The sequence below is a fragment of the Diabrotica undecimpunctata genome, chromosome 9 (assembly GCF_040954645.1).
Source record: "Diabrotica undecimpunctata isolate CICGRU chromosome 9, icDiaUnde3, whole genome shotgun sequence".
NCBI classification, from domain to species: Eukaryota; Metazoa; Arthropoda; class Insecta; order Coleoptera; family Chrysomelidae; genus Diabrotica; species Diabrotica undecimpunctata.
Window position 1 is genome coordinate 106,326,303 of NC_092811.1, and position 13,774 is coordinate 106,340,076.

The following is a 13,774-nucleotide window of genomic DNA, read 5'->3' on the forward strand; positions in this document are numbered from 1 at the left end:
TTTTGATTTCTCGTTTTTTTTATGATCGAATCAGAATCAGCAGATAGACATATTAAGGATAAGAAATAAATTCAACATTTCAACAACATTCAAAACAATAAACACATTGAGATCTATTTTGTCTAAAACCAAGGAAGTTATTAAAAGGAAAATTCCAGTATATAATAGTAAGTCAGTAGGTAACATATAAAGGATACATCATTTATGTTTCTTTAATAACAAACATATAAAATCAGAATTTGGTGTTTATTGAAAGTAAACTAAATGCACGACCAAATACTTACCATGTCGGGATACTATTGCAATCCTGGTTTTTCCCTCATAATTTACTATGGAATCACTAACAGGAGATTTTTACTGTCATCATGGTAGGTGTTTGTCTTTTTAATGACGATTTACATGCTACGATTTTTTCTGACAGATATTCTCAAGTTAAAGTTGATTTCATGTAATCGAATGAACCTTACAAGTAAAGTCGTCCCAGGAACGCAACTCAACAATATTGGCAATATCATTTTAAAGTCGTCTACTTCAAAATGTATAATGTATGTCTGAATTGTCAATATAAATGAGTCAGATAAAATTAAATTATTTGAAGAATTTTTCACCAAATAACAAAAAAACAAAATTTGTTTAATTTACTAATGTTTGTATTTTGAGACCGATTTCCGAAGTGGAAATTGAAACGTCAATAAACGTACTTTAACCTTTAGTTGAGGCTTAGTCCCATTTAAATAGTAATTACTTAAAAATGCCACAAGAAAATAGCTTCAGAACAATTTAAGACATGTTCCCAAGAAGAAAGATATCCTGGATCAAACAAACTATTTGGCATTACAAGTTCGATTTTATTAGTGATTATCAACATATGGAACGGATAGAGCACTCGAAGAAAGAAAAAGAGATTAAGTAGGTACAAAATATTATACGAATTTCTAAAATTAAATTACCGTTCCTAAAAATAATTTTGAAATTTTTAGGTAAACGAAATAATAACAGGAAAAGTAGACACACATATTCCATAATCAATGTTGACTTATTAATTGTTGACAGTAATAATATATTTATTCAAAATTCTAGTTTAGCGGAGGTATAAAAGTAATCCATTCATTTTTGAGCGTATAATTCAACACGTTTTTGTGTATTTTGTTTTACAATACCCCTTAAAGTTGTTGGTGCAGACGCTTACATTGATTGGAATAATATTATCAATAAGGATACATAGGAAAACCTTATATATCTGTTATGGAATACTATGCGTTTATTTCTTCTCCGGACTAACTCTTTGTTTTGGAATTAAACAGAATATATTGACATGTATAAATTTATTATATTAGAGGATGAAAATTACACTCTGCTTGTTATTTCTTAAAACTATGAATATATAAGTTCTGTTATCTACAATTATTTAACGATGTTTCTGGATGGATTTGAGTACAAGAGATTGGACTCAAATATTAATATTAAAATAGCAAATACGGATAGCTTATCGAACAAAGAAATAAGAGAAATAAATTATTATTATTCCATAGATACGAAGTATTAGGTGAATAAACTAGCGAAACTTATTTATTCTAAATAGGAAAATATTTATGAAGAGTATTGATTCTGATTTCTAACAGCAAATAATTATTAGTGATTATACATGAGAACTTTTCATAATTGTAAATAACATATACCAGGTGACTAAAAACTATATAGAAATACATAGATACTTTAATTATCTTACATGTGAGTAGGTAGGTACATTACACCTCCTTTTGTAAGAATGAAAATAATTGTAAAATGAATTTTCATTTAAATGGTATAAAACATTTGTATACATTATTATTTTATTTTAACACATTTAAATAGTTTCTTTTAGTCTCGATAGTCTTTCACTTCGTCTTATCGGTGTAGTCTCTGTGAAACTAGTCTCTTCACACTTTTTGGATTCACTATAATTATTGTCTTTATTATGTTTACAATCTATACTTAAATCTGTCTCATGTACATGTTTTCGTTTACTTTGACATATATTTAGTGTTAAACAATTTGTAATTTGTTGACAACTATGTGACGGATTTCTACGAAATCGTCGGTAAAAATATTTAATTATCCTGTATAAAATATAAAGTAACATACATTTTATCAAAAATAAGATTGCATAAGTGAAATAAGAACTATTTTTTATTGTGTCTGAAAAATTAATATTTGTTTCTGAGGTCATTTTCTCTAAATTATCTAGTTTATGGCTTGCTAAATTTAATGCATCTCGATCGAGATTATTTAATTGTAAGGGAACAAGGTGTAATTTGGATTCATTATTTATCTTAATATCATCACAACAGACTTCTGGAAGGGATAAATCTGGAATGATAGACTGAAAATTACTTTCTTTTGGATTTGAGACAGATATCAAAATAGTTGATCCGGTGTAAGTTTTGCAATTATTCGAAGTAGAAAAAATACCTGTGTTTGAAAGAACAATAGATATTGGCGTACTAGTCTGACAGCTTAAAGTTAAATCTGTTGGTTTGGGTAAAACATATATCCAAGAATTTGGTTTGTTTAATTTATGCCAAATTTCATATTCTGTTTGAATTATACGAGTATCGCAACTAGATGGTATGTTTGTTATTGAAGTTAACAATTCAGTTTCACAAATTGGATTAGTGTGTGTAAATCGGAAAGTATCAGGATTTTTGCAAATAAGTTTTTCTTCATCTAATGAATAACAGTCTTCTAATGTATCAATAGTAACATAAATGTTTCTATTTTCTGAAAGAACAAGATATTTGACAGATGGAAGAATAAAGGTAAGTCTCTTTAATGTTGGATGAATTATAGGAAGAGATATTAGTTTAAAAAGAGAATAAGGAGTATTACTAACCAAAGGTATACTAACCGTAATTAAAATCTTGTTATCAAAATATATATATTTAAGTAAAATGATATCGAAATATTTATGAGCATAATCGATAGTCAATGGAAATGGATAAGTCGATGTACTAGGTAAATGCGTTACCGTTTTAGATAATTCTTGAATTAGTTGCTCAGGTGTTATAACAGAAGGATGAAGGTTATTATTTCTTGCAAATAGAATAACGTTTATTAAAGTAGAATATTCTTGTTGTAATTCTGTTATAAAGAAAGTTAGTAAGGTAAAATGTTCTTCAATTTTTTGTTTTAAATCTAAATTAAAATATTTATTATTCATTTTATCTGTGTAATTGGTAATTGATTCAAAATTTTTATCAAAAATCACTTTGTTTCGGTCTAGATTTGTAATAGAGTTATTAAAATTTGCAATCGTGGCTTTTACTACATGAATTTGTTGTTTTAGTAAATCAAGAAGATGATTTTCGTTACTTTCAGCTTTGTTAATAGCATTATTGAAATTTTCAGCATCATCACTGTCTAAGGTACCGAATAAGGTCCTGAAAACAGATCCAATTGCATTAAATAGAGCGCGTTTTGGTCTAAAATGTTCATGCAGAATTATGTTTTTTAAAGTTTGTTCATCTTGAAAGAGTCTAGGTATGATTTGTCCTAAGAGTTTTAGTGAAGTATCGCATAATCGTAATTCAATAAGAACTGGTTTGTTTTGACACAGTCTTAATGTTTTTTGATAGGTGAGATCTACAAAATTTAATTTGTCTGTAAAAGGTTGTAAAGGAATATGACTTAATATGTTCCAATGAGTTTCAATAAATTGAACATTTTTTATGTGTTCGTAATAGATTCCAGGTGATTTGTTGATAGGAGTATTGGTATATTTCTTGTGAATTTGTTCACTATTTGTCAGCCATATTATTGCATACCTGAAACAAAAGCATGTTTCAATCTATTCATGTGAACTTTTATTGGTTTTTTATTTACTAAAATTGTGCAATTGACAGGAGAATTTATCTCTAGAATTTTATAAGGTCCATTATAATTTTGTGTAAGTTTTTTGGTTTGACCCTTCTTTGTTTGCTCATTTTGGAGATATACTAATTGTCCTTCTAAGAAAACGGTGTCATTAATCTTTTGGTCATAATATTTTTTACTGACTACTTTAGATTCTAATAGATTCGTTTTTGCTAACTCATGAGATTTTCTAAGCTTAAGTGTTAAATTATCTAAATAATCTTCATATGTATATTTGAGTTCTACTGGTCGTATTATACTGCTAGGTAGATTAGGTGTATATCCAAATATTAGTTCATATGGTGTGAATTTGGTTGAAGTATGATTAGTTGTATTATATGAAAACATAGCAAAATCTAGCCATTCGTCCCAATCGGATTGATCAGCTTTAATATAATGTTTAAGGTAGTCTGCTAAAGTAGCGTGACTCCTTTCTAATGCAGCATTTGATTCTGGATGATAAGCAGTACAATTTATATGTCTGATTTTAAAAAGCTTGGCGATTTGAGAAAATAATTTGGAAGTAAAATCTCGGCCTTGATCAGTAACTATTATATCGGGTTTTCCAAACTTGCAAATAAATCCACGAACCAGATTTTCAGCGATAGTCTTGGTTTCATGATTCGGAATTGCATAAGCTTGAGAAAATTTTGTTAAGTCATCTTGTAATGTTAATATGAACTTATTACCTGACTCGGTTAAAGGTAAAGGACCTACTATATCTAAAAATATTTTTTCTAATGGATTTGAGCTTGTTGTTGTTATCTCCATGGGCTTTACGAATTTTTTTCTAACGAGTTTATTTTTCTGACAAGATTCACAGGTTTTTATAAAGTTTTTAATATCATTTTTCATATTATTCCATTTGAAATGTTTTTTTATACGATTGTATGTCCGATGAAAACCAGAGTGTCCAGCCGTAGGACTAGTGTGATTCTCTTGTAATATTGTAGTTATTTCCTCAGGTTCAGGATTTGTTAGTATATCATGATAAATGATAATAGATATATCAGTTTTTCTAAAAATAAATCTAATCATAGATCTAATTTTTCCCCAACTTAATTTATCGTAGCTAAAAGTTATTCTGGGTAGGCAAATTTTTAATATTTTATCGTTTAATAACCAGTCTCTTAATTTTATTAGGGAATTAAATATATCTTCATAAGAGGTATTGTCCCAATAATTATTTTTTATAAATATGTAATAAAAGTTTTTATTTTGATCAGAAATATATATAATGTCATTTAGTCTTGGATTTTTGGCTTTCAATTTTTCTATATGACTGAATTGTTTATTTATTTGTTTCTGAACGATCTCATTAAAATTTAAATCTACGGAAACAAACAATGCTAAATTTTGTGAAAATGATGTAATCTTTTCATTTGTTTCTTTTATATTATCATTTGTTATTAATATAGTTTCGGATTTAGATAAGAACTGTGAATAAGTGTCATTATTTTCTTTACTCATTTTGTTTATTTGTAAGGTGATTGTTGCCGGGTTTTTGTTTTCTTCGCAAATATTTGTTTCAGATATGGTTAAAGGAGGACGACTTAAACAATCAGCATTTTGATTTAATTTACCTGGTTTATAAATAATTTCATAGCTATATTCTTCTAATGCTAATCTCCACCTAACGAGTCTTGATCCGGGATCTTTTACATTAAATAGCCATGTGAGTGGTTTATGATCCGTATAAATGAAAAATTTATTTCCGTACAAATATGGTCTAAAGTGTTTAACACTCCATACAATTGCAAGTAATTCTTTTTCTGTTGTGCTATAGTTTGATTCCGCTTTGTTCAAGGTACGACTAGCATAAGCAATAGGTAAATCATCTGGTACTTTACCTTGAGAAAGTATGGACCCTATTGCATAATTACTAGCATCCGTTGTTAAGACAAAGGGTTTGGTAAAATCTGGATACTGAAGTATTGGTTCTGAACAAAGTATTGATTTCAGGTTCTCAAATGACTGTTGTTGAATGCTTGTCCAATTAAATTCAACATTTTTCCTCAGCAGTTTTGTTAAAGGTTGTGTTAAAGCACTGAAATTTTTTATAAAGCGTCTATAATAACCAGTGAGACCCAAAAAGCTCTTAATATCTTTTTGTGTTCTGGGTATAGGAAAATCTGTAACAGCACATACCTTTTTTTCGTCCGGTTTGACACCAAATTCAGTTATTAAATGTCCTAAATACATTACTTCGCGACGAAAAAATTCGCACTTATCTGGTTGTATTTTTAAGTTGAATGTAGACAATTTTTCGAATACTTCTTTTAATCTTTTATTATGATTTTCTAATGTATCGGCATGAATGACTATATCGTCGAGATAGACAAAACATCTGTAATTTTGTATTCCTGAGAGGACAGTATTCATTAGCCTTTGAAAAATACTGGGAGCATTTTTTAATCCAAATGGCATTCGTGAATATTGATAATGTCCAGACGGAGTTGAGAAAGCAGTCTTTGGAGAATCCTCAGGATCCATTTTGATCTGGTGAAATCCTGATGTTAAATCTATTGTTGAAAAATATTTTGAATGACCCAATTGGTCTAATATATCGACTATATTCGGAAGTGGAAATGAATCTCCTATAGTAATATCATTTAGTCGTCGATAGTCTATAACAATTCGCCATTTCTTCTTTGCTGAAGCATCGGCCTTTTTTGGCACAACCCAAAGGGGCGAATTCCATGGCGAAGTTGATTCTTCGATAATACCTTGATCTAGCATACCTTTTATTTGAGTTTCGACTTCATGTTTGTGTACTTCAGGATACCTGTATGATTTAGTGCTAATAGGTACATTAGAATTTAAAGGAATTTTGCAAGTTATGGCATTTGTACTGGTAAGTTGATCTCCTTCCAGATAAAAGATATGATTGTACTCCTTGCAAATAGAAATTAAAGATGATTTTTCTTCACTATTTAAATGATCTGTTCTCAAGGCATTTTTTAATTTAGCAATTCTGTTAGAATTCGTATTATCTTTATAAGAAGACATTTTTCGTATATTTGCATTGTTTTGTAAATTTGGAATTTTTTCTATTGCTACTTGAATATCGTTTAATTCAACATCCGTTTCAGTAGTGTTTACGATTGAGGTTAAAAAGAAATCATTTTTTACTTTAACAACACTAGGACATAAAAATACACCTTTAAAGATTTCGCGTTCGGGACATAATCCTTCGCTTAATTCATTATTTATTACTTTAATTTGAACAATTGTTTCAGTTCTTGCGGATAGAATAGTTTTATTACTTCTTGAGTTAGAATTAGAGTTTTGATTTAGTATAAGATCGTCTGAACAGGATTTTTCTTCTGAACAGGATTTTGATTTATGATTTCGTGAAGAGTTACAAGTTTTATTTGTGCATATCTCAGTGGATTTTACACATTTTGGACTTGAATTTTCTTTGGATTTAGAGTTAGATTTAGATTGAATTGGATTGGATAGTAGTTCTTCACTACTTAAGGTTATTTGGATATCATTGGTTTCTAAATAAGAATGATCCTCTATGGATTTAGCATCATAAGGAAATATTTCATCGATATTAGAACTTGTCTCGATATTTTGATCTCTCAGAAATTCGTCATTGTCATTGTTTAATGGAGATTTTATATATTCGATTGAAATAGAACAATTTTTAAAGTTTAATTTATTTTCTTTATAATCAATTTGGCATTTATTTATTTCAAAAAAATCGCTACCTAATATACCGTCGAAATGAAGAGGAAAATCGTCTTCTACGACATAGAAAACATGAGTTTGGACAAAATCTTTTATCTTGAAATTTACGTTACAACTACATATAGTTTTATTTGGATTTAAGACATTTTTATCAATGCCTCGTAGAGTAATAGACTTAGAATAAATTTTTGGAATGTTTAGTATTTTTGAATATTTAATTAAAGAAATATCTGCGCCTGTATCGATTAGAAACTTGCAAGAGGATGGATTAGAATTATTTACTAAGGGTAAATCTACATAGGAAGTGACTGAGAAGTTGATGGTTGTGATACGGCCTGAACTGAACGAACTCCTCGAGAATCGACCGTTGGTTGTCGAGGATTCTGGAAGTTTAAAGAATTTGTTGGATTTTTGTTTTTATTGTTAAATTCGCGTTTTCTACATTCTTCTATAACGTGACCTGGTTTTTTGCAGTATCTGCAAAAACGTTGGGAAGTGTTGGTATTTTCTTTTCTTAAGTTTGGAGGAAAATCAGAATTGGAATTTGAATTTGAAGGTTTATAATTTTGATTTTGAGAATTTGACCTTTGAAGATTTGAATTAGGATATTTTGGGTTTTGAAAACTAGAATTTTGAAGATGTCTAACATTTCTATCTGAATTGTTTTTATATCGACAGTTATTTGAGGAATGGTTATTTCGTTTGCAAATATTACAGAATGGTCTGAAAATTTCTTGTCTTGATAACTGTTCTTGTTCTTCGGCAATTGCTATAGCAACAGCTCTTTCTAAGGAATCTGGATTTCGGGCTTTGATTAAAATAGAGAGGTCTTTGTTTAATCCTCTAATAAAGACATTTAGTGCTTGAGTTTTTAAGAGTTTAGTACATGCATTTCTTGCATCTGGAGATAAGTCTGGATCAAGTGTATTTATTAATTTTATATAGCAATTTTCAACTTTATTTGCAAATGACATTACATTTTCACTGGGCATCTGACGTAAGGAATGTAATTCCAATTGCCACTGACCTTCAGTTCGGCGTTCAGAATAAGCATCTAATAAGAAGTCTTTTAAATCTTTCCATTCGTCAAATGTTCTGTTTCTAGTTATGGCCCTAGCTTTATCGGTTAATTTAGTTTCTATAATGGCTAATAAGATGGGTTTGGATTGCGGATTTACTAAATTGTATGCTTTATCACAATTGTCTATGAATTCGTATAATTTTGATTTTGTACCATCAAATCGAATGAGAAGTTTTTCAGCTATTTCAATTGATACTGACATTTTATTTGAATTAGAAGTAGAAGAATTTGAAAGAGAATTTGAGTCGGGAGAAGGTATTTGTTCGTCAAATAAGTTACTTATATCAGGATATAAAGTAGACATACGTTTACAAGATTTTTAAAATATGAGACAGAATTTAAGATAGAATGTACTTACAAGTAGAATATTGTTGTTGGTCGCATAGTCTATTATTCCACGGGTTCACCTCTACTTCCGATGGAACTACAATTGGGTTATGACTGGAACTGGATTTCGAACTGGATGTACTGGACCCCAATGTAATTAGTTGTAGTGGCGATTTTTCCACACTGACAGTTTTTTTTTTGAATGATTCCTCGAAGGAAACAAGTCAATTCAAAAATTCCTCAGCTCTCCTTCTATCAGCAATCAGAGGAACTCTGCTACTAATATCCCACGTTCTGACACCAAATTTTGTTATGGAATACTATGCGTTTATTTCTTCTCCGGACTAACTCTTTGTTTTGGAATTAAACAGAATATATTGACATGTATAAATTTATTATATTAGAGGATGAAAATTACACTCTGCTTGTTATTTCTTAAAACTATGAATATATAAGTTCTGTTATCTACAATTATTTAACGATGTTTCTGGATGGATTTGAGTACAAGAGATTGGACTCAAATATTAATATTAAAATAGCAAATACGGATAGCTTATCGAACAAAGAAATAAGAGAAATAAATTATTATTATTCCATAGATACGAAGTATTAGGTGAATAAACTAGCGAAACTTATTTATTCTAAATAGGAAAATATTTATGAAGAGTATTGATTCTGATTTCTAACAGCAAATAATTATTAGTGATTATACATGAGAACTTTTCATAATTGTAAATAACATATACCAGGTGACTAAAAACTATATAGAAATACATAGATACTTTAATTATCTTACATGTGAGTAGGTAGGTACATTACATATCCACTCAAACTAGCTCTTATGTGAAACGCTCTAATCTATATCCCGCTGAGAAAATACCTCCTAGCGGGTATAAATAAGGAAAGGAAATTTTGTAAACAAGAAAGATTAACCAATTCTTGGATACACATGGAGAATATAATTAACTTTCTTATTGAATTGGATAAAGATAAAAAAAGAACAAAGTGTTGGGCGTGTGGTGTATATTCAGAAAATTAATGATAATGGCTATTCTCCACCGACGACCCTCTTAGCTAATAGAAAGTGGGTGGTCGAAACGAAGTATATTTTTGTTATTTGTGACAAGTTTAATAGACACAACATAACAACTTTATTGTTTAAAAACGTAAATTTTAGAAAGTAAGAAATATTTCTCAATTAAATTAAGATATAGCCAGACTGTAGAACGGACAAAACTATTTCTACTCCATTGTAATAAATTGAATATTTTTTTAATTATTGATTTTAACTCCTGGAATGGTTCAGTTAATGTATTGGTATCTGATTGTTAATTTAGGTAGGGTAAACTCTTTCATTCGTTTTTTCTTTAAATTCATCTATAATTTATTTGCCCATCTGACTAAAATATATTCACAGAATAAAAATATATGAAATACTACTTGTTAAATATAGCTTGAGACTTTTTCTTTTTAATATTAGGTTCCTTCTTCGATGCGCGGTAGACAGCAACAAAATTCATAATTATTTTTTCGTGGCAGCTGAAAGCAAAGTGATTGTACAATTTGCGACAAAAAATATTGTTTCCTTTTTTATTTTATTGATAACAGCATCAACCACTTTGGATTATTAGCTGTGCTATAATTAGTACATAGATACTCAAACCAAACAGTATTTTTGATTAATTATTAGGTTTAGAATTAGATAAGAATGTTATATTTTACAATTTGTAAATAAGGTTTACAAAACAGTTACAGTTTGTTTAAAACATTAATATCTTTCAAGTAATTAAACATATTTGTAAATTTACATTGTGCTCCTAAGACTGCTTTTATATTGTTAGGTACTGAGTGTTTCTGTCTTGCACTAATATATTTGGTACACTCTATTAAGATATGTGTTACATTAATGTCGCAGTTACATAAGTTATAAATAGGGCAATTTGATTTGGAGATTAGGTAGCTGAGTTATTCTGCTATGACCTATACGTAATCGGGTTAGGTTAACAAATTGCTGGCGATTTAAGTTTAACTCTAAAGTGATACCAAACACCAGAATGCACCACAAAGTCGAAAGCTTACAGAATGACTCCACAAGATACCTATTCCAAAAAAGATTAACCGAAAAAAACATAAACACATATATCACAGAAAGTAATGGAGTCGAAGAAAGCTGGGCAAAAATTAAGTCTAATATCTTAGCCTCGGCCAAGAAATTTTCTTGGTGAAAGAAATATAAATAAAAATAAATCATTCCCAAGGCGAAAAACTCCATGGTTTTGTACAGAAGTGAAGGAAAAATGTAAAGAAAAGAAAAAAGCATACCTGAAATACATCGTCAACCAAAACACAAGAGGCATACCATAATTACAAGCAAATTGATCACTGGGAACGCTTTTCGAAAGAAATAGAACATAATTTTTACGGTCTGCAAAAGAAAATATGGCGCTTCATAAGAAGGCAAAGAAAGGAGGTAAAGGAACTAATAGAACCAAAACATATAGAAAAGGATACGTGGATTGACTATATAAAAATGCTCTATGCAGATGAAGAACAAACGACGATAGAACCGGAAACGCCAAAAATTACCACAAATGAAGAACTTAATATAAATGTACAGGAAGTTCGGAAAATACTTGAAAAGCTGAAGAACAGAAAAGCAGCAGGTAAAAACGGGATACCAAACGAATTACTGAAATATTGTGAATTTCACATTGAATAATATTGAACATTGAATAATAAAATTATAAAACACAATAAAATACCCGAAGAATGGAGAACGAGCGAACTAATTCTACTAGTCAAAAAGGAGATAAAAACAGCCAGAAAACTAACAGAGATATAAACTTGTTAAATACTACGCTAAAACTTACAACTAAAATTTTACAAGTGCTAATAAATCAGAGGATAAGTTTAGCAGATGAACAACAGGGTTTTCGTAATGGAAGATGGACTGCGCAAAAGATGGATGACAACCTTCCATAGAGGTATTAATCCGCCAATAAATTAGCAGACTTGCTAATAAAGACGAGGAAGAAGAAAAGAAGATGAAATAAATTTTATAGACGATACATAAGGAGACCTAGAAGAAGATTGTTACAAATAGTGGTGTTTATTAATCAATGCATACCTACGTAGATGCATAAGTCTGCAAATTGAATATTCTACTAATTCCTTTATGATTCTGTCGTACAATAATTTACTGAAAGTTTTCCGTGAAAACGTTTATCTGTCCATCACTATTTTTCTCATGTTATACCAAATTTTGACTGATATCGAACTGATAAAACCCTACACACAATATAACTAGAAACGTGCAAGTTTAATGAATACAAAATTTCATTTAGTTGACGCCGAACCAACTGTTTATTACACATCTATCAATAAATTAATTAAGTCCACGCTTTAAAAGTATGTTTCGGACACTAAATTTAAATTGTAATATGGTGTTGTAGCAAATAAAAGTATTTTTGATTAATTTTTATGGTTTTTGTGCTGAACACAGGATATATACATCCATAATAAGTTTTTATAATTACAACTAATTGTAAAATAAAAAGCTATTCCAATTTTGTTTGGATTTTATGTTTTCTGGATATTTCTAGGTTTAAAGATTGTTGTAAAAATATATTGGTAATAGTTGTAATAGATTAAAAATCGGATCATTATACTGAGCTGTAAATTTTACTAACCTCAGAATTCTTGATCTTTTCTTTACTCTGGTGTAGAAAAACTTTGCAACAAATAACTGGGGATGTTAACCCAAAATTCGGAGGTGGATGTAAACGACAATAATGAGACCAAGTGTCACTTACGGGGCAGTGACATACGTAAGTAGACACACTCCAAACAACACGGAGAACAATCTCGTTATGCGAAGCTTCAAAAACTAGCTTGTGTATACATAAAAAGGAAAATGACATAACATAGAAAAAATCGTTGATCTTAGACCTCTAAACATTCTCTAAAAAGCATAAAAATAAAGACCATATAGGAGACCAAATAAAAAATTATTAGAATCAATTCCCGATATATTTTTAACAAAAATTAGTCACTAGAGATTTACATTAAAGTTACTCAGAAAGCATAGATGAAATATCAAAAATGTCGTGGATAGAATAGATCTTCTTCTTCTTCTTATTGAGCCGTCTTCTTTTCAAGGTTGTAGCATTTTTAAAATTCCTCAGTATGTATTGAAATCCCCTCGTATTTGCTAAAGCAACGAAGAATAATTTTAGTGTATTTCATTCCCTATTCGTACGTATTAAAACACCGAATTCTTTCAATTCATCTTAGCGTCACCGAGGTCGAAAATAAACCATTTTAGAGTTTGTTTATTATTTCACAGATGGGTATTTCCTCGGTATTCTTTGATCGTCAAGCTGTTCGATACTTCGTTTTAAATAAATATTTCCGTTTAGTGTTTTGTTTATACCAAGTTAAGCGAATAAATTTAAAAGATAATTGCTCACTCTCGCTGAGGCGTGGTCATGAGCGGTAGGCTTTAGCGTTATTTCCAAATTTTCCGTCAAATTTGAAATGTTTTCTGTTTTTGTCTCTTTTCATTGAAAATGTGTAGCAGTGTAAAGAATAGTAGCAGTTTAATAGTTCAGTTTCAGTTTTAGCTGAGGTTTTGAAAGATATTCACATGTTCCAGTTTCCTGTTATTTTAAGAAGCCGAGTCTAAAGTTTGTGTTCCAGTGCCACTTCAACCTCATTTTTGTTTGTCCCTTGTCGTTGTTCCAGACCATAGATGTAGTCTATATGTTCGTGTGGCAGAAA

The 13,774-nt window shown here is 29.7% G+C and overlaps 2 protein-coding genes and 1 long non-coding RNA gene across 4 annotated transcripts in view; 1 reads left to right on the forward strand and 2 right to left on the reverse strand.

Annotated features, from left to right (window-relative positions):
• LOC140450374 (uncharacterized) overlaps nucleotides 1–13,774 on the reverse strand; it is a 1,628,978-nt gene that overhangs the window by 1,512,727 nt on the left and 102,477 nt on the right. The gene's annotated exons all lie outside the window — the stretch shown is intronic.
• Nucleotides 1–13,774, forward strand: part of LOC140450376 (uncharacterized) — a 572,900-nt gene that overhangs the window by 387,577 nt on the left and 171,549 nt on the right. The gene's annotated exons all lie outside the window — the stretch shown is intronic.
• Nucleotides 1,246–9,812, reverse strand: LOC140450372 (uncharacterized). The gene is made up of 2 exons (XM_072543969.1): nucleotides 9,027–9,812; nucleotides 1,246–3,803 (listed from the first exon to the last, which is right to left on the reverse strand). Exons 1-2 carry the CDS (start codon nucleotides 9,050–9,052, stop codon nucleotides 1,847–1,849), a joined length of 1,983 nt encoding a protein of 660 aa, XP_072400070.1. The 5' UTR covers nucleotides 9,053–9,812; the 3' UTR covers nucleotides 1,246–1,846.